Genomic DNA, 25,176 nt, shown 5'->3' on the forward strand with positions numbered 1-25,176 from the left:
TCTCAAATTTGTGAGACATGATCTCTCCTTGACAAAGCTATGCTGACTAATCTTGATTAATCCATGCCTCTCCAGAAAGAGATTAAGTCTGTCCCTCTCATTTTGTTCCAACATTTTCCAATCGTGAATTCAGACACAAAGTACACCACTTCCCGCTCCACAAACAAATTACCACTTGGGTTCCTAAGGGTACCCACAATTTTCCTGATTGCCTCTTGCTCCTAATATACTTAGAAAACATCTTTGGATTTTCCTTTATTTTACCTGCCAGAGTTTTTGCATGCCTACCTTATCATTCTCACAATTTTTTTAAGCAATCTAGTAGTTCATTCACTGTTTTGAGCCTTTCGTAGGTGCCATGAGCTTCCTTTTCCCCCCGATCCAATCATATACATCCTTGAAATCTAGGGTTCATTGGACCAGTTGGTTGCACCCTTCAACTTAATGTGAACATGCTGGTCCTGCACTCTCACTATTTCCTTTTGAATGATCCCATTGTTTGGATGTAGAGACTGCATCCAGTCTACTTTGGCCAGATGCTGTCTTGTCATATTAAAAGCTGCCATTCCCTAATTCAGAACCTTTACTTCCAGTCCATCTTTGTCCTTTTCCATAATTGCCTTAAATCTTAATGAGTTATGATCACTATCGCCAAAATCCTCCCTATTGACACTTCCATCACTTGCTTGACTTCATTCCCAAAACTAAGTCCAATATCATTCACTCTCTTGTCGCACTTTCCACATGAAAACTAAAAAGCTCCCCAGGATGCATTTTAAGAATCCCAGAGCCTCTATGCCCTTTACACTATGTCTATCCCTGTTAATATTGGGGAAGTTGAAACTCCCTACTATTATTACCCTATTATCTTTACATTTGCCTACATGTCTGGACTTCTATCTTTCCTGACAGAGTGTCTATAATATACTCTCATCAAAGTGACTGTCCCATTTTTGTGTTTAATTTCTATTCATATAGCTTCATTTGACGATTCTAAAATATCAACCCTCTTTATTGCAGTAATTGACTCCGTGATTGATATTGCAATACCACTTCCTCTTTAACAGAAACACCTCCTTCCCACTCCATCTCACTTGAAGATGCTTTACCCGGGAAATATTCAGCTGCAAGAGCTGCCCCTCCCCCAACTGTGTCTCTGTGATAGAAATGACAACGTATTCCCACATGTTAAACAACATCCTCAACGTAACTGCATCATTTGCAAGACTCCTTGCATGAAAATGAATGCCATCTAAGCTTGATATGCTCCCTTATGCTTTAACTTGACGATATGCATTTTGCCTTCCAGACTGAACTGGCTTTTCTTCCATACTTGTCAGCACATCTCACCCTTCTATACCTTTATTTTGTATCCCAATTCCCTGCCAAATTAGTTTAAATTCCCACCAACAGCACTAGCAAAACTCCCCTCAAGGATGTTAGTCCTGTTCTGATTCAGATGCAGCCTGTTGGATTTGGACCCACTTTACCCAGGCACAGACCCAGTAAAACAGTCCTCCCCCGGCACCAACACTTCAGCCATTCATTTTTCTAATCTGTCCACCTATTCCTTTACCCAGTAGCAAGGTGCAAGAGAGACGCGAAGGACTTCTGGGAAGGTGAGTCTAACTGTTTAAAAACCTTGCTTCAGGCGTCGGGGCCTCCATTTGCCGAGTGGTCCGAGGGAGGAGTGAAGAACTTCTAGGAAGTCATATATTTGCACGGTTGCATTACCCGAAATACTATTTGGGTAGTGTCTCCCACCCATCCTCCTCCTCTAACCAAAAAAAAAGGTTCTGTGAGCCAGATTGGTAAGGTAATGAGTTTATTTTTTATTCCTTATTTTTCAACAGTCTCTTTGGGAATTTAGAATAGTGGGAATGGAGGTTAGGGCAGTTGAATGTTCCTCCTGCAGAATGTGGGAGGTAAGGGTCACCGCTAGTGTCCCTGCTGACTACATCTGCGAGAAGTGCACCCAACTCCAGCTCCTCGAAAACCACGTTAGGGAACTGGAGCTAGAGCTGGATGAACTTCGGGAGGCAGAGAGGGTTATTGAGAGGAGTTACAGGGAGGTAGTCACTCCTCAGGTACAAGAAAAAGACAGATGGGTTACAGTCAGGGGATGGAAAGGGAACCGACAGGCAGTTCAAGGACCCCCTGTGGCCATTCCCCTCAACAATAAGGATACCGTTTTGGATACTGTTGGGGGGGACGAATTACCTGGGAAAGCAGTGGGTCACAGGGATCTGGCACAGAGTCTGTCTCTGCTGCTCAGACGAGAAGGGGGAAGAAGAGCAGAGCAGTAGTGGTCATTGGGGACTCCATAGTTAGGGGGACAGAGAGGAGGTTCTGTGGGGACGAGAGAGACTCATGGTTCATGTGTTGCCTCCCAGATGCCAGGGTTCATGATGTCTCTGATTGTGTTTTTGAGATCCTTAAGGGGGTGGGGGAGCAGCCCCAAGTCATGGTCCACATAGGCACCAATGACATTGGTAGGAAGAGAGATGGGGATTTAAGGGAGAAATTCAGGGAGCTAGGATGGAAGCTTAGAGCTAGGATGAACAGAGTTGTTGTCTCTGGTTTGTTGCCTCTGCCACATGCTACTGAGGCGAGGAATAGGGAGAGAGAAGATGGTGCAGGAGGGAGGGTTTTGGATTCTTGGATAATTGAGGCTCTTTCTGGGGTAAATGGGACCTCTACAAGCAGGATGGTCTTCATCTGAACCAGAGGGGTACCAATATCCTGGGGGGGGGATTTCGCTAAGGCTATTGGAGTGGGTTTAAACTAATCCAGCAAGGGGATGGGAACCAAAATTGTAGTTCGAGTATAGAAAAGGTTGAGAGTAGGGAGGTCCAAAATCAAGTTTCAGGGACACAAGATGGCACCGGCAAGCAAGACGTTGGTTTGAAGTGTGTCTACTTCAATACCAGGAGCATCCGGAATAAGATGGGTGAACTTGCAGCATGGGTTGGTACCTGGGACTTCGATGTTGTGGCCATTTCGGAGACATGGATAGAGCAGGGACAGGAATGGTTGTTGCAGGTTCCAGATTTAGATGTTTCAGTAAGAACAGAGAAGATGCTAAAAGAGGGGGAGGTGTGGCGTTGTTGGCAAGGACAGTCTTACAGTTGCAGAAAGGATGTTTGGGGACTCGTCAACTGAGGTAGTATGGGATGAGGTTAGAAACAGGAAAGGAGAGGTCACCCTGTTGGGAGTTTTCTATAGGCCTCTGAATAGTTCCAGAGATGTAGAGGAAAGGATAGCAAAGATGATTCTCGATAGGAGTGAGAGAGACAGGGTATTTGTCATGGGGGATTTCAACTTTCCAAATATTGACTGGGAACACTACAGTACGAGTATTATAGATGGGTCAGTTTTTGTCCAGTGTGTACAGGAGGGCTTCCTGGCACAGTATGTAGGCAGGCCAACAAGGGGCGAAGCCACATTAGATTTGGTACTGGGTAATGAGCCCGGCCAGGTGTTAGACTTGGAAGTAGGTGAGCACTTTGGTGATAGCAATCACAATTCTGTTATGTTACTTTAGTGATAGAAAGGTATAGATGTATACCACTGGGCAAAAGTTACAGATGGGGGAAAAGCAATTATGATGCAGTTAGGCAAGATTTAGGAAGCATAGGATGGGGAAGGAAACTGCAGGGGATAGGCACATTAGAAATGTGGAGCTTATTCAAGGAAAAGCTCCTGTGTGTCCGAGATAAGTATGTACCTGTCAGGCAGGGAGGAAGCTGTAGAGCGCGGGAGTGGTGGTTTACGAAGGAAGTGGAATCTCTGGTCAAGAGGAAGAAGAAGGCTTATGTTAGGAGGAGATGTGAAGGCTCAGTTAGGGCACTTGAGGGTTACTAGGTAGCCAGGAAAGACCTAAAGAGAGAGCTCAGAAGATCCAGGAGGAGCCATGAGAAATTGTTGGCGGATAGGGTCAGGGTAAACCCCAAGGCTTTCTATAGGTATTTAAGGAATAAAAGAATGACGAGAGTAAGATTACGGCCAATCAAGGATCGTAGTGGGAAGTTGTGTGTGGAGTCAGGGGAGATAGGGGAAACACTAAATGAATATTTTTTGACAGTATTCACTCTAGAAAATGACAATGTTATCGAGGAGAATACTGAAATACAGGCTACCAGACTAGGTGGGATTGAGGTTCACAAGGAAGAGGTAAGAGAAATCCTGCAGAGTGTGAAAATAGATAAGTCCCCTGGGCCGGATGGGATTTATCCTAGGATCCTCTGGGAAGCCAGGGAGGAGATTGCCGAGTTTTTGGCATTGATCTTTAAATTGTCATTGTCTACAGGAATAGTGCCAGAAGACTGGAGGATAGCAAATGTGGTTCCCCTGTTCAAGAAGGGGAGTAGAGACAACTCTGGTAATTATAGACCAGTGAGCCTTACTTCAGTTGTTGGTAAAGTGTTGGAAAAGGTTATAAGAGATATGATTTTATAATCATCTAGAAAAGAATAATTTGATTAGGGATAGTCAGCACGGTTTTGTGAAGGGTAGGTCGTGCCTCACAAACCTTATTGAGTTCTTTGAGAAGGTGACCAAACAGATAGATGAGAGTAAACCGGTTGATGTGGTGTATATGGATTTCAGCAAGGCATTCGATAAGGTTCCCCACAGTAGGCTATTGTACAAAATGTGGAGGAATGGGATTGTGGGAGATATAGCAGTTTGGATCAGTAATTGGCTTGCTGAAAGAAGACAGAGGGTGGTGGTTGATGGGAAATGTTCATCCTGGAGTCCATTTACTAGTGGTGTACCGCAAGGGTCGGTGTTGGGTCCACTGCTGTTCGTCATTTTTATAAATGACCTGATGAGGACATAGAAGGGTGGGTTAGTACATTTGCAGACGACACTAAGGTCGGTGGAGTTGCTACACTTCGGTTGCACTCCCCAGTGGAACTGTCACTCTTAATATGTGCCAACACTGAAAATCTAGATTCAATGAGATGCACTTGGGGAGTTTCCTGACTACCTGCCCGTCTCCATTCTATGACTGATGGTCACCCATTCCCTCTATGACTGCAATTTATTAAGCTGCAGGGCGACCACATCTAAAAACATGATGTACACATAATTCTCAGCTCGCAGAGCACAGTCGATGCTCAAGTCCTGAAACCTGAGCCCTGAAGCCAGAGGAGATGGTGGAGGCTGACACAATTACAACTTTTAAAAGGCATCGGGATGGGTACATGAATTGGAAGGGCTGAGAGGGATATGGGCCAAATGCTGGCAATTGGTATTAGATTCATTTAGGTTATCTAGTCAGCATGCATGAGTTGGACCGAAGGGTTTGTTTCTGTGCTGCACAACTCTATGACTCTGAGTCCAGCTGGCCCCAAACTGATGGCACTTCCTGTGAATGTGGTCATTCTGACTGTCTCAATAAAAAAGGAGCTAGGTCTCTTACCTTTCCTCAATGCAGCTTGAAAATGGAGGATAACAATTTCCCTGATATTTATCGAATAGTTCTCTGCTTTGCATTGATGTCCCTTTAGTCAAGATGACCAACTTCTGGTGGGCTTCCTTCTGGGCTGTAGCTGCGGCTCCCACAGACTCGGTCTAGGCATAAACTCCCATCATTTTATTGGGAGGCTCTGCTGCTGCTGTTCATCCCCAATTTTGATCCATTATGACCTTTTTGATCTTTTCACCATTTGGTTACACTCTTATCATAGGCTTTGTGACATTTTGCTAAGCTAAAGACACAATATAAATGCAAGTTGTTGCCTTAAGGCAACAGGGTTGAGGGAGTTTTGCACAAAGGTTGGGTTGGAGAAACTGGGACTATACTCCTTGGTATAAAGGAGAGTGAAAGGATATTTGGTAAAGGTGTACAAGATTTTGAGAAGTTTGAAGAGGTAGACTAGTAAAAAGTGTCCTGACATGATTTATAGATTTTGGAAAGGTATTGAGATTGTGTGGAAGAATTTTAGGTACCACATAATGATATGGAACTCACTGCCTACAGGATAGTGTAAGTAGAGACAAAGAATGCTTTCTAAAGGAAATTAGATGGATTCTTGAGGGAAACAAACTTGCACAGCTAAGGAATGGGACTGAGTGGATTGCTCTACAGAGAGAGGCAGCATAGATTCCATGGGCTGAATGGGTTCCTTTTATGCTGTATTGACTACATGTGTTTACAAATGAAGTCTAATCAGTATATGTCACATAAAACAACCCATCTTAATGTCCCCTCCTTTAATGAAAGTATATATTGATATTTTAAATCTATAATTGTAACACATTTATTCTGCCACCTGTGAAAAAAGTCAAAAATCACACAACACCAGGTTATAGTCCAACAGGTTTATTTAGAAGCACTAGCTTTTGGAGTACTGCTCCTTTATCAGGTGGTTGTGGAGTATAAGATTGTAACACTTTGAATTTATAGTAAATGTTTACAGTGTGATGCATCTGAAATGATATATTGAAAAAGACCTGGATTGTTTGTTAAGTCTCTCATCTTTTCGAATGCACATGTTGGTTTCAGTTCTTTCATATGTAAATCCCAGAACATTTTTTTAAAGTTAAATTCTCAAGTGACCTTTAACATGTCTTCTCAGGTAATACATTGAAGGTTTGAGGTGCCCTGTGTGAGGCTGTTTGTGCCCCAATGTTCAGACTGATTCTATGTTTAAAAAAGGGGATTTACAGAATCTGAGATGGATTCATGCAGTTTTTGAACAAAGTAAAATATAATTCTGCAAGTACAAATTTACCTCACAAACTTATATGTGTGTGTGTGTGTGTGTGTGCACAAGTGGGTGTGTGTGTATGGGGGTGTGCTATGAGTGTTTGCGAGGAAGTATGTGTAAAGTATAAGTCTGTGAGAGGGTGCATGTATGGGTGTGAGTTTGGGTGCGTATGTGTGAGCGTATGAGAGAGAGCTTGTGGATGAGAAAGGGTCTGTGTGAACGTATGGGTCTGTAGGAGTGTGTGTGTGAGAGAGAGAGAGAGAGAGAGAGAGAGAGTGAGTGTGTAGTGCAGTGGGGTCATCGGCAGTGTGACATGAAGCCAAGGTCCCGGTTGAGGCCACTCCCATGGGTACCGAACTTGGCTATCAGCCTCTACTCGGCTACTTTGAGTTGTTGCCTGTGCCTGAGTCCACCTTGGAGGATGGTCACCTGATGGTGCAAGGTCAAATGTCCCGGACTGTTGAAGAGTTCTCTGACAGTCAGGGAACACTCCTGTCTGTTGGTTGTTGTGCAGTGTCCATTCATCCATTGCTGTAGCCTCTGCTCAGTCTCAACAATGTACATTGGTGAATGGATACCATACAACAATCAGCAGACAGGACTGTTCCCTGACAGGCAGAGAACACTTCAGCGATCCAGGACATTCGACCTCAGATCTTCGAGTGACCAATCTCCGAGGCAGACTTCGGGACAGGCAACAACTCAAAGTGGCCGAGCAGAGGCTGATAGCCAAGTTCAGAACCCATGGGGATTACCTCAACGGGGACCTTGGGCTCATGTCACACTGCAGGTGACCCCATTGCACTAAACACATGCACACACACACTCCTACAGACCCATACACTCATGCAGACACTCTCTCACACACAAGCTCTCTCTCATATGCTCACACCCACACACGCAACCCTGTCACAGACTTATACCCCTTTACACTCACACTCATGCACATACACACACCCTCTCACAGACACTCACAGCCCCCCATGCTCACACACACATGGGGCGAATTTGTACTTGCAGAATTATATTTTATTTTGCTCAAGAATCCATCTAGGAATCTGTAAATCCATTTTTCAATAATAGAATCTGTCTGAACACTGGGGCACAGACAGCCTCACCATCAATGCATTATCTCAGCCGACATGACACCTGTTGTAAAAGTTCACTTGAGAATGTAACTTTAAAAAATATTCTGGGAATTACATATGAAAGAACTGAAACCAATATGTTCATTCTAAAAGATGAGAGACTTAACAAACAATCCAGGTCTTTTTCCATATATAATTTCAGTTGGATCACACTGTAAACATTTGCTATAAATTCAAAGTCTTACAATCTTATACTCCACAACCACCTGATGAAGGAGCAGCGCTCTGGAAACTAGTGCTTCTAAATAAATCTGTTGGACTACAACCTGGTGTTGTGTGATTTTTCATTTTGTACACCCCAGTCTAATGCCGGCACCTCCAAACCATGTTAAAAAAAGGGCAGGTTTGGTGTATTTCTTCACACAAATGTCTTTAATATGCAGCAGCCCATGTCATATTGTTTCCAGAGTACAGATGTTCACACTTATTTTATCTCAGCCATGCAGAGAAGGTGAAATACATTAGTGGGCAGATGGTGGCATAGTCATAGTGGTTCCTGGACTAGTCATACAGGAGCCCAGGCTAATATTCTGGGGAAATGGGTTTGATTCTCTTCATGGCAGATGGTGAAATTTGAATTCAATAAAAAGAAACAGTTCTGGAGTTGAAAGTGAGCCCAGTATGTATCCACTGTCAATTAATATTAAAAAAAATTCTTTATTGGGGATGGAATTCTGCTGTCCTTACGTGGTCTGGCCTATATGTGATTCCACACCCACAGAAATGTGGTTGTCCCTTAACTGCATTTTAAACAGCTAGGGTTGGGCAATAAATATTGGCCTAGCCATTGATGCCCATGTCCCATGAATGAATAAAACAATTGAGCAACTTAACATCCTCACTGTTAACAATTGTCACATGGTGTGTAACAGTCTTATCTCTGAGTTAGAAAATTGTTCATTCTAGCCACACTCCAGACTGTCTAGATTGACATCTTGATGCATTACTGAGGATGGCATGCTCTGTCAGAGGTGCGGTGTTTCAGGTCAGATGTTAAATTGGGGCTTGGCCTCTTTTCACAGATAGATTTAACAAATTCCTGTCAACTCTTTTGAAGAGATAATTCTGCAAACTATGCCTACCCAATGTTAATTAACATCACTAAATATAGATGATCTTGTCATTGTAACAGTGTTTCTGTTTGTTGACTGTTGTTTTTCCTTCAATATATCAGTAACTCCAAAGGTATTTTACCAGGTGTAAAGCATTTTGGGACATTGTGAAATTGGGTAAGGTACTACACAATTGCAAGTCCTTTAATTCTTTTCATAACTAACTCGATTCATGTAAATTCCGTTCTCTCAGGAACTACACAAAATCTTAACTGTCTTTTCCATCTCAAGACATAGGGAGATTTTACCTTTCCCACCATCCCAGAGTCCTTCATTCATATTCTTCCAGCCTGAACCCATGACCTCTTTGTAAACAAACGGATAGTGCAATTTATTTATTTCCGCCAGTGTGGAACCTATATGCAGCACCCTTTACAGGAAAAATAATCTTCCACAGGAGAGCTTGGAATCAACTGAGAAGCTGATTGCCTGTTAAATGTAGAAAGTGACACTGAATTAACATTCCCGGCTCATTTCTTCACAATGTCAGACAAGGAGGAGCTATTTTCGTTATCTCTGCGTGATCCCTGTTCCCTTGTCCCACTCTCCTCCAGGCTTGCTGAGCCCGCACTTGTTGTAATGTCTCTTGCTCCCTTTCATTCTGCACAGCTGCAAAGAAAGACACCATCTGGCAGCATTACACCAGGAGGGAACTTATTGTAGCAGCCACGACAAATGCTTTTTTATGTGGTGAATGAGTTATTAATTGTTACAATTGTCGATGACAAGTCTTGGAGATAAAACACCCCACTGCAATTATTCCATCATTGTACTGCGCTCTGAGGAACTGTTTACTAACCTGGTGTGTGACACATGTGCTGTGCTTCATTTGTTTTATTGCTGTTAGAACATTTGAACGGAAGCCAGTGCACTCCAAGACAATGCTAGTGTTTCCTGCTTTTCAGAGCATTTTATGTACTACCTATCAATGCCTCTACTTTTCGGCTTGCTCAAATCTAAACTTGTTACACTGGTTCCATGTTTTAACTCATTCCTTTCCTAGATTTTAACACTGTCAGATTGTTTACCTCATGAGTTTTTCTTTGAGCAATTTGCAATCATTTAAAACCCAAGGTTAGATTTTTGACATAACCTGTAATCTTGAGGAATTGCCTCATATTTGGTTCCCTTAGCAGTGAGCCCTGAAATTTGCTCTCTAAACCTCTCCGCATCTCTCTCCTTCTTGGTGCTTGCCATAAAATCTACCTTTTCAACTGGAAATTTGGCCAGCTGCCCTATTTCCTCTATATGTGGCTTGGTATCACATTTATGAAACACTTTTTGATGTTTTATTCCATTAAAAACACTATATAAATGCATTTTGGCATTCCCTGTAGATTGTGACTGAAATTAAATTGAATTAAATCAAATTAAATTAAATTAAATCGTTTTGCAGTTTCTCTCATACCCATCACCATTTTGATTCCTTCGTTCGAAAAACAAGAACAGGAGGATTCTGAATATCATGTTCAGTACACCCCATCAAGGAAAACTACAACATTCTTGGCAGTCATATAAAATCCCTCCCAGCTCAATTGATTGATTTATGATTCACCCTGAGCTGTAAAAGGGTGAGGGAAAGTGGAGTTGGGGAAGGGAAGAAATCAAGCTAAAATAATTCTCTCCATTAACAGCCAATCATCTCTTTCTGAAAGGTTTGCACATGGATATTGAGAGAGAACAGTATTAGGATTGTTGAAGATAACCAGCCTCCCACCCCACCCTCCTACTCTGTGCCACCAAGGATCCAAAATCCTATCACAGTCATTACTCAAGTTCATATTGATTACTTGACACAAATATCTTTCTTTAATACAACATTCTCAGAATATGAAAGAATTGAGGCACATTTACAAGTCAAACATTAGTAATTCAACAAGAAAATGTTTACTTGAGAGCTATATCAAGACTTGTGAGTTTAACCCCATGTTTATCTACCTTCTTTGGAAGATGAATTTACTACAGAACAATAAGCATGCAGGTAATTGGAAGGAGTGGGCCTTATTCACCCACATGACCCTTTCCTTTCATACAGTTATGTGGACGTATCCAGTTAATCTTAATGTACAATGGTTAAATGCTCCCTTATTGATCCATTAGGTGTGATTATGTCAGCTCAGGATTTTCCCACCATGGTAATATTCTGAATCAAAATACAGGAAAACAACAGAAGGTGTTAGAAAACAAAGAATTGACTTTCATTTCGGAAATTGTGGAAGACAGTAGTGTTCCCACATGATGTGGCACAAATATACGAATGTGATTACATTCTCATGCCATGAGTCTTAATTTTAAGCTAAAGGTAAAGTGGAGAGGAAAAACAATTCAGAAGCAACTAAAATGTTAGAACTTTGGGGGATCAAAAATAGGGAAAAATTCAACAAAGGCTATTTTGAGTAACTGTGAACAACTGGTTTTAAATCTGTTGTGGATGAACTGGAAGTATGAACCTGTCAGAAGATGGCACTCGAGTGTGGAATGAGCAGTTCCTCTGATAAAATTTAGGTAGAAGCTCATATTTAGCTCTTTCTGGATCATCATGGCCAAAATGTTTTGTCCAGTCTGGTTTCAATAGTTTTGTCTGATTCAGGAACACATGTGCAAGAGTATGCCTTTGCCACAGATTTGTCTTTTCAGGCTGTTGCAATACCAAATGAATCTTCATGCCTTCAGCAAATTTGAATATGTGGCTTTCCATTCCATCATATAAGTTCTTAATAAATACAGTGAATGGTTGGGGCCCCCAAAGCACCACTAGTTACATTATTACAATTAGTGTACTTGCCAATATCTCTACATTCTGTCTCCCAACACAAAGACAAATCAATAATTTATCTTCAACTCTATGAAGTTTAACTTGAGGTGACTGTTTCATGTGGAGATCTTTTATCAAATGCCTTTCTGAAGCCCATATAAATAGTATTGATGGATATTCCCTTGTTAACATCTCTGGTCACTTGTTCAAAAAATGAATTGCGTTTCTCAGACACGATCTTGCCTCTATGAGTTCATGTTGGCTGTCTCTGATCAGCTGAAAATGTTCAAGGTGTTCATTCTAAGTCTAAATATAGACTCTAATAATTTCATAACACTGACGTTAGTACCTGGTGCATAATTTAATGTTTTCCTCTTATATCTTTCTGAAATAGTGATGTGGCATATACAGTTTTCCAGTCTAAAGGAGAATGGTTCTTGAATCAACAGAATTTGGAAAATTATAATTAGGGTGGCTGCAATGTTCTAACTTTCTTCAAACTCTGGGGGAGAAACTTTCCTAGTCTTGAGAATTTGTCTCTCTTTAGTATCATTATTTTCTTCATTCCTGTTATTTTGCTTGGATTAATTTTGGCGCGTCCTTGCCTTGATTCATTATGAACTTTCTTGTCAGTTCCAGTGTGCTGACCATTTTCTCTGCAGGATATATAGATTTTAATGATTTAGCATGTCCCCCATTTCCTTATTTTCTTTGAAAAATGTCAGAATTATCAAGTATTTTTCAATGGGCTCGACATTGCTCCTGATTACCTGCCTTTTTACACCTTAGTTTTTTGTGTGCTGATTTTCATATCCTTTGAGATTTCTTCTCATACTCTCTTTTTATAACTCTTACCATTTGTTTTGTCAGGTTTTGCTGTTCTCTGTATCTTTCAGCATTTATTAATGATCCATACACATTTCCCATTGCTGCTAGCAAAAAGAAGTCACATCTTACTCCAGCCGCGGACGTCACCTATTTAAAATAAATAAATTGAAAATGTCTTGCTTGCAAATTTTATCTTTCTTGGTGTGATCTCAATGGATTCTGCATTACATAATTGTCTGGCACTGAGCTGGAATGGATGCTGTATTATCTGATTTTAATTCATCTGAGTGACCTTTATCACATGTTTAAAACTTTAAACAAATGAGTCATTAGTATTTGAATAATAACTGTGCTGCATTTTTTTGAATCACACGGTTAGTTGGTTGGCTTCAGTGAACGGCTTGTCTGAGAGAAAAGGGCAAAAGGAAATTGTTGTAGGCCTTAATAGATTTAAGGTCACTTACACCGATGTGAATGATAAGGCAGCCGTGTATATGCATGTCCAAGTGGCGGTTTGGAAGATGAGAACAAGATTGACCACTGCTGTGATATGCCCCAAGATCAAGTCACCTGAAGCAGTAATTATTTAGATTTGGACATGAAAAGTTCACACTTGGGGTAGAAGGGGTTTTCAGTAAATCACTCCTCATTCTTCACAGTATATCATTGGCTGTAAATTATTTTTATGACATCCTGTGGTCAGGAAAGACATTACAGAAATATAAGTATTGTTTTCCTTGTTTTAATTCTTTTTTATTTCATTTTTTGGTTTCTCTCTAACTTCCTCTGTTTCTTTGTGTTTGTTCCTTTCTATATCTTCCTCTCTGTCTCTTTTACTCTCCTTCTTTTGCTCCTTTTGCAGGTGAAGGTTTCACTCCCGATGAGAAAACCCATTACTTCGACCAATGAGACTGAAAGAGAATGTGACAGAAGAAACCACTCAGTGCATTTCTTTCACCAGTCCAGTTTTATCCAAAGCTCAGAGCCAGTTGTTAGACATTCACTGGGAACCAAACAGACTATTCTGTAAAATCCGCAATTAAAACCTGATACAAACAGGCAAAAAAATCCAGAAACATCATTGCAAATATAGAAATTTATCTGTACAGAACTGCAGGGGCAAAGGGGGGGGAATCTTACTGGTAAATATTACTGTACAATGCAAGGTGTGAGCAGTGTGTGAGCTACAATTACACGGCACAGTCCAGTCACGGTGTACATTGTACAACGAACAATGCCCCATGTACACTACAGTGAGTCACAGTCACAGGACAGAGTCATGCGATAAATAATATCCAATATTCCAAGGCATTGGATTTCCTTTTTATTATATATCATATATATACGCATATATATATTATATATATGCATATATATATATATAGTGAGGGAGAAAAAGAGAAATCCTTTACACAGGTTTTAGAGTTCAGTTTCAAGAATTCTTAGTGCATTCAGTTCTTTTTAAGAAGTTAATATAATTGGGTAAAAACAGATATTTTCATGTTTTTTTTGGTCCAATTTAGTCTTGATGAATGAGGAGTCAAGATTTGTGCTGACTGGAAACTCCTTTCCAGTAATCAAGAATATCATGCAAGTCCTCATCTGTTGCGAATTGCACTTTCTTCCTCAGTGCGTATCCTGCAGCAAGGTATTCATCCTTCCTGTGCCACTTCTCATGAGGTTTGTAACGCTCCCAGACCCCCTTAGAGGGTTTGCTGGAGTACTCTGGGCTGGAGGCATAGCTGACGCTGTGGTATTGGGGGGAGAACTGAGTGTAGGCCAAATTTCTCCTGGATCGAGATCGTGGGAGGGCTTCAAGGACACATGGACTTGGACTCCTTATCTGCTTTCGTTCTCCATGATGCAAGCCAGCATAGAGGTGTGAGTGGTCACTGTAGGGCTGCATTTGCCCTGTTTCTGATCTCACAATGCGACATGGGGTTCCGCTTAGGATGGCACTGCGTGTTGGAGAGGTCCTTTCAATGTATTTTGCTTCTGATTTGTACCTGGGACCAGCATAGATCTCAGAACGCACTGATCGAGGGCTGCGCACAGAGCAGTTGGAAGAGATGCTGGGACATTTGGGTGCTGCGTCCATACTGCTATGTCTCTTTAGCGGGTGGTAGCTTTCCCGGTAAATAGGGGACAGGAACCCTGATTTCCCCTGGGACTGTTCGGAAACCAAAAAGTCCTGGGGCTCCACTGATGCCAAGGTCCTAGCACTAGGACCTCGGAAGGAGCTGGACTCTGTCTGCAGAGCATCAATGCAGTTATTGATGATCAGATTCACTTGATCCACTTCTTTTGCTATGGTCGATATTTCAGCAGCAGAGTCCTGACTCTCTCCAAACATACTCTCGAGGATATCTCTGTGATATGGATGTTCACCTGTCCTTACATCCATATAGTTTCCTCGACTGAGCTTCGGACTTTCAATCACTTCCCGGAGATTATACTCTTCCAGATCCCCTGCTGAAGGTAGGAAAGGCATCCTGGATGACATCATGTCGGAGGGTGGGACTGGCTTCTGTGCCATTTGGGTAATGGTGATGGTCTCCAACTCTGGGGCATATTTCAGCTCAATGATTGTCTTCTTGGCATTTCCTGATTTCTTGTTCTTTACTTGTTCCTCTTTTTTTTTACGCAGACAGTAATAGGTCACACCCAAGATGATGACGACCCCAAAGAGGCAACCCAGAATGGTCATGATGTAATGAGTGGTATTGGAAGTGGCAGGCAATGGCTTTGCTTTTGCTTTAGCCCTTGTCGAGAATGTTACACAAGTTTGATTGTATCTCAGCGAATTTTGAATGGAAGCCACACAATATGTATAATTAGTATGGGGAATTAATTCTTCAATTTTAATTTCCTCCTTTTCTGTGGATAGGCTCTTTATGTCCGTATACATGCTGTTGTTATATTGTACCAGGATGTTTTCTTTCCGAATAGGGAATGGAATGTGGACCAGAAGGGTTGCTGTTGTGTAGGTGATCTCTTTTAACTTTATTACTGGTGTATCGTCAATATTCATGATGGGGGTCTGAAAGGATATCAATGGAGTAGACTCTTCACCTGATGGGCAATCTTCAGCTTCACAGGGACTTTCTGGGACAGTAGTAGTTGAGGGTTTCTGTGTGAAGATAAACCTGGGATCAACAGAGTCAAGGTCTTCATTGCACATTGAAGCAAGTACACTCAATGCATCCTTGGAACTGGCCTGGCCTTGGTTCAGCAAAAGATACCCAGCAAAATCTGAAGGAGATGTACATTGAGTTCGATCGTAACTCCTGGTGGTGTTGTTGAACTGCACCAGCCATTTCAAGAAGCCCAGTAGATCACAGGAACAATAAAATGGATTGCCGTAGAGTTCACAAGTGGTGAGTTTGCCAAGACCCAGGAAGGTGGAACTTTCCAAGGTTTGCAACCGGTTCATGGAAAGGTCGATGTTCATTACATTGGGACATTCCCAAAAGGAATTGGGGCTCACCACCTCAATGAGATTGGCCTGGAGATAGAGGTATTCAAGCCTGCCCAGTCCCCGCAGGATTCCCTCCGTGATGTTCCGAAGTTTATTGAATCCCAGTTGCAAAACACGCAGGTTGTACTGAGCAGAGAAGGCTCCATCCTCAATGTAAGAAATCTGATTCTTGGTCAGATTGAGTTCTGTCAGGTTACCAAACCTATTGAGCGAGGAATACTGAACGCTTTTTATCTTGTTCTCATTCAGCCGGAGGTCCACTATGGTACTGTTGATGTGCTGAGGAATGGATTCGTATGGTGGTTGGTTTTGGCTACAAATGGCCAGCCACACAAACCCTTTCTCCCCTTCAATGAGCCAGCAGTCACCATAAACACAAGCAGCATTCATCAACGAGGCTAGTGAGACCCAGAGAATGAAACTGTGCAGAGCCATCCCCTTGTGCTCTGGGGGGCTTGTGAGCAAAATCTTCCAATAGCACTCACCTGCTCAATAAATGATGCTGAATTGTTCTGTAGCTCTAAAATCAAAACTGTCCTTGAAACTCTAGCTATTAAACTGAGGTGTCGTAACTTTCTCGTCTGTATAATTCATGATATTTCCCTATTCCAGTTTTCTTTATGGTAACTTCTCATTTGATCCCTTTGTACTTCCAGTACATTTCAATAGATGGTTTCATCTGCTTTTCTGGAAAATAAGAAAAGAGAAAAATGCAGTGAAAATGAACTGAAATCATTTTCAATCAGGTTACATTGTGACTTTAGACCTCTTGCCTAGAAAACCAGTCCTTAACTTCCTTTCAGGCTGCTCATGCCTCAGCCCATTCTACTTTGCTACGATGTGTACACACTGCTCCCCTTATTTTTCAATATTACCTGCCTGAATGTTGGGACAAAACGTTAGTTTAATGAAGGAGTTTGATAGGGTCATTAAGCAGAAATTGTTTCTACAGGCAAAAGAGTCAGTAACTAGAGAATACAGTTTTGAGTAATGGGCAAATGAGGCAGAGGAGACTGATAAGAATTTTCTTTTTATACAATAAATTGTTATGATCTGGAATACGCTGCTTGAAGGGATAGTGGAATCAGATTCTGTAACAACTTTCAAAAGCAAATTTGATGAAATAAAACAAAAATGCATGGTTAAGGGGAAAGAGAAGAGTGGCATTGGACTAATTGGATAGCTGTTTCAAACAGCCATATATTCTGTGGACGAACTGGTTCTCTCACATCTATTTGGAATCAGTTTTAAAGTCTAGGCCAATATGAGTGATGGTGGCTCCTTTCTCTGAAGGGGAACTGGAACTGTTAAGCCTTGTGTGCTATTGTTCTTTGCAAAGTGTGAAATTGCTCCCATTATTATCTGTCATAAAACATCCGGCCATGAGTTCTTCATTGTTGAGTTACATTTGATGGATTCATACGACAGAGATTGGATCAGTGCAGGCTGCATACTGAAAAACCAGAGAATCAACAGTAGAGGAGATAACCATTCAGCCACAGCTCTTTTGAAGAGCTGTTCGATTGGCCTCACTCTCTTTCCCCTTCGGTCTAAAATGTCTTTAGGTATAAATCCTTTACAAAGTAATTAATGAATCTGCTTCCTTACCCTTTCAGCAGATAACAGGTTGTTACACATAAAATAAAACCCTCATCCTCCTCTTGGCTCATATTTTACACTTCAATCCTCTTGTGAACAACCAATCCACTCTTTATAACAAACATGGACTGTCCATTTGAAGGCAGCATATATCTGAGCACCATGGACCAGTTTAATTCCCAGCTTTTTCTGACTGTGTGTTGTGTACAGCTGTGACAGGGCCCATGAATTTCTCAGTGAAAATACCAGAGGCCAAGTAGCACTTTGTGAATTATAATCCTGCACAAATTACAACTACAGGACTGGAAGAAGGGAGGCTTGGCAAAAATCATGTATCCACTCCACTGTTTATGGACTAGTTGGTGTCTACAGAATGACAAAGCCTTGAAGGGATTTTTAAATCAGGATAAACATTTTAAATTTGTGGCATTGCTGGACCTGGAGCCAACAGATGTCAGCAAGCACCGATTGATGGGAAAATGGGATTTAGTGTGAGCTGATATTTTTGAGAAAGCTTTAAGTTTATGTGGGGTTAACTTTGACAGAGTTAAAACAGTGATATCTAGAGTTAACAAAGAAATGAATAAATGGTTCAGAAGCAGATAAACTGAGGCAGAACTGGAAATGGGAGATATCAGGTATGGGAAAGTAAATGTTTGAAAAACTTCCCTCATTTTGTCTTCACTAGGATGCAGTAGAACTCAGGTTGATAGTTATTAAAGAAGCTTTGAGTTGTAGAATGTCTGTATTTTGATACGTTCTTTAACATTTCCATACAATTAAATCAACTTGACGCCACCTCTCAGAAATATTTCAAAGTGCTTCAAATAGAGTGAATCACATCATACCCTGACCACAAAGGTTAACAGGTTTAGCATTTCATTGAACAGATGCACCAGTTCCAACAGTGCAGGACTCTCTGTTATGTGTTGAACTGTCAGCATGGATCATACTCTCAACTTTCAGAGAGGGATTAAATTTCAAAGCTTTAATTTATGGAATTGAATGGAAGAAATTGGTTCAGTAATTCTGGGTTAAGAAAGATGGAGGAAATAATTTGTTAGGAACATTGCTGTTGATGGATAATGCATATGTGGATAAGTGTACAGGCAGGACTTACTGCCATTATTAGGTAGATTGCTGCCATTCTGAGTTCACATATAAAGAATAGCCACTCATTTAAGGTATTATAGGTTTGCACTATATGAAACCACATATAGGTCAGCACATTAGGAGTAAGGAAAATAATGCCTGTGCAGATTTCAATGGGTTTGTAAAATGCTGGGTGAATATGATTATCGCTAATTTTTAGTTATAAGTACAGCATGACTTAGGCTTAATTTGCAATCATTGATGCATCCATACCCCATACCATTGCAATGTGCAAATGAAGAATGTAATGAGATGTACGACTGAACCAGGCATAGTTGGTGTAGATCCTGGGAGATGCACTTTTATCCCTATGAGAATCTACTCTTTATAAGCATCATCTGTGTCTGAGAAGCAAGAATCTGTTACTGGCTGCCAACATTTCAGTCTGCAGGGATATATTCTGTCAATTTTTAAATTTTTGATACAGCGAGAAATGCAAATCAAGTATTAACTCCCTGATACACTCCATCCCTGAAACCAAAAAGATGAGATAACTCAGAAAGGTTCGCAGTACTATCTGGCTTTTGAGGAAGAAAGTAAAAATTGGCTTTCATATTCATGGTCTTGGAGCTCCCCAAAACTCTTTATAGATAGTGAAGCCACCATTACAGTACACATAGTCAAGTCCCACAAATAAAAATGAGGATCTGATAATTTGTTTTAGTGTTGAACATTCTCCTCAGTGCCTTGAGGGGAAATCCTTTGCTTTCCTTTAACCAGCATTATAGGATATTTCATATGTACATGAGGGGCTAGCATCTCTGAAGGTGGTGGAATCTCTGATGCCAAAATTCACTGGATTTATCACCTTGAGTATCCAGAGTGTGACTTGATCCTATGTTTTTCTGAAAAGTAAAAGTCCGACCCATTGAGCCACGGCAGACGTTTGGCAAAGTAAAAGAAAGGAGTGTAACCAGTTTTGCATTTGTGTAAAATAATGAATTGCAGTCAGAGATTATGTATTATGCCCTTGCTGCTTCAGAATAGGATTTGGGGAGGATATAAAGTGTAAAATCTGGAGACTGGTTGATTAAAAATGAAGAAAGGACAAGAAAGAATGTTGAGAGTCACAAATACCTTATTTGTAAAAAAAACAGTTAAAAAACAGACAAAGTGTTTGTAACCTGCTCAAAATCATACGTACAAAAGATAAATATTACTTCCATTGGCAGGAGGATCAATCATTAGTAGAGACAGATTTAAGATAATTGCTAAAAGAATCAGAGGAGGAAAGATTTTTGTATGTAATTGTGTTATTGTGAACTGGAGTGTACTGCCAGACAGATGGTGGTGGAAGTAGTTTCAATCATTCCTTTCAAAAAGGAACAGGGTAAGTACTAGGAGGGAAAAGAATTGCAGTGCTATGGGGAAAGAGCAGGCTAGGCAGATTAGCCTCTTTCTTATCTGTGTGCTTCTATGAATGAATTTTCTTTTCAAAATGTATCTGCATAATCAATGTCCAAAGAGAGACATGTAAGAGATGTGGAAAGATGATCATTTCCATGAACTCTAGAGCAGCCCTATAAGGATGATTTCTGGGACTATTTCAAGATTTTAAAAACATTCATCAGTTGCTTTTTAAATAGTAAAACAACCACTATTTATTTATGTCTAAGAATGCAAAGGACAGCTTACACATTAAATGATCTCGGCCAGTGTTCATTTAAAAAGATTACATTATGATTTCAAAAAAAATATGTTCTCACAAGAATATCGGCAGCCTTAATGGAACCCATTAAAACTAAAGGCATGCAGGGATGAGACCAGAATATCCATTCATGAGGACTGAAACATTGATGGAGGTTCGGAGAGCAGCACGTACACACAAATACAGTTAGCTGAGCTGTGTGCATATTTAAACAAAACAACATTTTTAAAAAATTCACTTGCAGGATGAGGGTCCTGCCAGCCAGGCTGGCATTTATTAGGCGAAAGTGAGGACTGCAGATGCTGGAGATCAGAGTCAAGATTAGAGTGGTGCTGGAAAAGCACAGCAGGTCAGGCAGCATCTGAGGAGCAGGAAAATCGACGTTTCGAGCAAAAGCCCTTGATTCCTGAAATGTCAATTTCCCTGCTCCTTGGATGCTGCCTGACCTGCTGTGCTTTTCCAGCACCACTCTAATCTTGAAGCTGGCATTTATTGCCCATCCCAGGGATGTCAACTATATTGCTGTGGGAATGTAGACCAGGCCAGGTAAAGATGGCAGTTTCCTTCTCTGAAGGATATTAGTGAGCCAGATGTATTTTTCTGACATTAGACTCTTAATTTCAGATTTTTATTGCATTCAAATTCCACCATCTGCCATGAAGGGATTGAATTTAGGTCTGCAGATCAGCACCTGGATCTCTGGATTAAATGTACAGCGATAATACCACTAGGTCATTGCCTATTCATGTGTCATCCCCATTCACTGTTAATCACACTGCTGTATAAGTTCCTGGCTTGGGTACTTTCATGCAGTGTGTGTGAGTGTGTGTGTATATCAATATGTGTACATGTACACTTATGGATGTGAATGCTTTGTAACATTTAGGTTGAAGCATCTCATCTAATTTTTACACATGTTAATTCACATTGTCCTTCTATTTCTAAAATGGTCCACTGCAATAGTAATCTCCTCCCATTATCACTGCTCACACCCTGACCCCCTGCTCTGTTTTCAGAACATTATCTTGCCAATAATCATTGGTAAAGTTAAACGAGCAATTTTATCTCAGCAAGCAAATGAGTGGGATGATCACTAGATTGTCAAATAATCTTTTGTTGTTTCTCAGAAGCCCTCTGAAACCTAATTTCATATCATTGAAGCAAAAACATACAGACAAAAAAGTTAGGAACAGGAGTTTACCATTCACCCCCTTGAGCCTGCTCTATCATACATTACAATCATGGCTGATCATCCAGCTCAACACCCTAACCCCCTCCTGCAATCCCCCACTCCCCCAACCATTACCACCACCAGCACCAATATCCCTTGATCCACAAGAGCTCCTTTTTCATGAAAATACATCATGTGTTTCTGCGATAGTGAATTCCACAGCTCACCATTTTCTGGGTGAAGTCATTTCTCTTCATCTCAGTCCTAAAAGGTTTTCCCTTTATCCTTTAAATATAACCTCTGGTTCTGAAAAACCATTAAGATCATCCTTCCTGAATATAATCTGTCTAGTCCTTTTGAATTTTATGAGATTTCCCCTCGTCTTATGAACTCCAGTAAAACAATCCTAACCTTCTCAATCTTTCGTCACATGTCAGTCTTGCCATCCCAGAAATCAATTTGGTAAAACTTTGCTGCACTCCCTCTGTAGCAAGAACATCCTTCCCCAGATAAGGAGACCAAAAGTGCACACAATATTCTAGGTGTGTCTTCACTAAAGCTCTGTATAATTGCAGTAAGACATCCTTGGTCTTGTACTTGAATTCTTTTGCTATGGAGGCCAACATACAGTTTGCTTCTTTACTGCCTGCTATACCTGCATGCTTACCTTCAGCAACTGGTACACAACGACACTCGGATTTCGTTCAACATTCCCTCTTCCAACTTATAGGCATTCAGATAAAAATCTGCCTTCCTATTTTTGCTAACAGAATGGACAACCTCACATTTATCCACATTACACTGCATCTGCCATGCATTGGCCCACTCACTCAATCTGTCCAAATCACACTGCTACATCTCTGCATCCTCCTCACAGCTCACCCTTCCACACAGCTTTGTATCTTCTTCAAATTTTGAGATATTATGTTTAGTTCCCTTATCTAAATTATATAATACATTATGCATAGCTGGAGTCCTAGTATCAATCTCTGAGGCAACCTATTAGTCATTGCCTTTCAGGAAAGGACCCTGTTATTTCAATTCCTTGTTTCCTGTCTGCTCAACTTTTTAATCCATCTCAATATATTGCTCCCAATTCCACGTGCTTTAATTTTGCACATTAATTGCTTATGTGGGACTTCTTTGAAAAGCGCTCTGAAAATCCAAGTGTATCCACTGACTCCCCCATCAATTCTACCAGTTACATCCTTGAAAAATTCCCGTTGTTTATCAAGCATGCACATTTTGTAAATCCATGCTGACTGTATCTGATCCGACCACTGTTTTCTAAGTGCTTTCCAATAAAATCCTTAATAATGGGTTGTAGCATATTTCCCACTACCTACATCAGACTCCTAATCTTTCCCTCTTTCCCTCTTTTCTCTCTACCTCCCTTTTTAAATAATAGGGTTACATTAGCTATTCTTGAAGAAGGGCTCATGCCCGAAACGTCGATTCTCCTGCTCCTTGGATGCTGCCTGACCTGCTGCGCTTTTCCAGCAACACATTTTCAACTCTGATTTCCAGCATCTGCAGTCCTCACTTTCTCCTTACATTAGCTATTGTCCAATCTGTAGGAAAGTGTTCTGGAGTCTAAAAAGCCTTGGAAGATGACCACTAATGTAATTACTATTTCTAGGACCACTTCCTTAAATACTCTGGAAAATAGATTACCAGGTCCTGGGGATGTATCAACCTAAAATCCTACAATTTCTCCGAAATCATTTCTTTACTTATACAGATTTGCTATAGTTCCTCTCTCTCTCTCTCTCTCTCATTAAAAACTGTTCCCCATGATTTCTGGTATGTTACTTATGTCCTCCTTTGTGAAGAGAGAAGCAAAGTTATAATGTCATGTCAATGTTACCCTGCCCTTGACAGCAGGTCTTAGCCTGATAACAGTTTTAAAATATGCTAACATTTTATCTAGACTAATCTTGTCTTTCCTGCTCTATAGAAGGTTAAGACCAACTGGATTGAGTTCCTTTTACTTTGAAAGGAATTAATAGGATAGCAAGAGAGAAACCATTTCTATTGATAGAAACTTTAAACAAGGGAACATCATATTAAAACCCGTATCAGGTCATTCAGGATAGAAGACAAAATGGTGATGTAAGTGTGGAATTCACTCTGAGAAATAAACAGTTGATGCCAACTTACTAACATTAAATATGAAATTGATATATTAATTGATATCAATTAGAGCCAAAGTAGATCAATGGAATAAATCAGCTGCTAACAGCCTCAAAGGATTGAACGGCCTATCTTTGCTTTATTCTAACAAGTAATTATATTTGTCAACAGTTTTAACTTCTCACCCTCGTATTCAAATACTTCACGTTATCAACTCTCTATTTCTGTAAGCTCTTCCATCTGTATAACCCTGCATTCACTCTGGAACTTTCCACTTTTGTTCTTTTGTGCTTTCCAATTGTAATCACTGCACCAGTGGCAGCCATGCCATGAGCTGTTGGTACTGGGAAAGACGCTACTGTCCATTATTAAAGATTTTATAGCAAAGCACTTAGAAGCACTAAATTCTGTCATCCCTCACTTCAACATTTCCACTCTCTACCTGGCTTTAAGCCTTCCAAGACGCACCTTAAAATGTAACTCTTTGATCAAGCTTTTGGTCACCATTCTAAACATCTTTAAGTAGCTCAATGTCAAATAATTTTTGATAACAATCGTGGGAAACAAAATGGAACATTTTACTATATTAACGACTCTGTAGAAATGCCAATTGTTAGCATTTTTCTTTATTCTTTTGTGGAATGGCAAGGACAGCATTTATTGCCCATCCCTAATTGCCTTTGACCGGAGTCACTTGCTCAGCTATTTCAGAAGGCAATTCAGAGGGGAAGGGACTGGATCCTGGGGCGGGGGGGGGGAGTCTCCTCTGCAGAAATGGCTATCAGGCCATAGGAATATCAAGGCCATTATGACTGTCATTTATGTGGCAGCCTTCTGAATGTTATTGGAACTGCACCAATGTACTTAAGTGGAGCACATCCAATCACTCACACCATTCTCCTGATATGTGTATTGTGGCAAGTCGAGAGACCTTGGGGAGTCAGGAGTTGAGCAACTCAACACTGTCTATTCAGTCTTTATGTATTAGGTTGTTTGGCTCCTGTGACTGACAGAACTGCCTTTCATGAATCTTTAACCTGATTTGAAACATGCGAGATTACACCAGTTTATGGTTTTGATAATATCCCATACACTGCATGGGTGAATTAGTGCTCAAGCTGTTCATGTACTTTATTGCATCTTGAAGATCTGCACAGAACACAAACCTAATGATCCTCTTCAATTACCTGCTGCCTGTCAGATACCGTAACAAATTATTTTGAACAGTGAACGTACATTGCGCTGTATCGTATGCTTTTTTACATTCTTTCATTTGTACATTAACCTGGCTGAGAAGCTTTAGCTTGTACCTGTTGATGTGAATGTCATTTTCTCTTTTCAGAAGGAATTGAAGAGAACATGCTGTGATTAGAGAATTAATTATTGAACCTGGATCTCTACCTGTAGATGAAAGTGATTAAGATATGAGATGTAAC

General features: G+C 40.7%; 1 protein-coding gene across 8 annotated transcripts in view; it reads right to left on the bottom strand.

Annotated features, from left to right (window-relative positions):
• Window positions 1–13,495: 13,495 nt before the first annotated feature.
• The window catches only part of LOC140464306 (protein ELFN1-like), a 450,048-nt gene continuing 438,367 nt past the window's right edge, over window positions 13,496–25,176 (bottom strand). For all 8 annotated transcript variants that reach the window (XM_072559225.1, XM_072559229.1, XM_072559230.1 and 5 more), the window contains one exon: window positions 13,496–16,724. In XM_072559225.1, the coding sequence (XP_072415326.1) occupies window positions 14,100–16,472 (2,373 nt within the window). In that variant the 5' untranslated portion in view covers window positions 16,473–16,724 and the 3' untranslated portion in view covers window positions 13,496–14,099. The remainder of the gene's footprint in view (window positions 16,725–25,176) is intronic.

Source organism: Chiloscyllium punctatum, chromosome 40 (assembly GCF_047496795.1).
Source record: "Chiloscyllium punctatum isolate Juve2018m chromosome 40, sChiPun1.3, whole genome shotgun sequence".
In the NCBI taxonomy this organism is placed as follows: domain Eukaryota; kingdom Metazoa; phylum Chordata; class Chondrichthyes; order Orectolobiformes; family Hemiscylliidae; genus Chiloscyllium; species Chiloscyllium punctatum.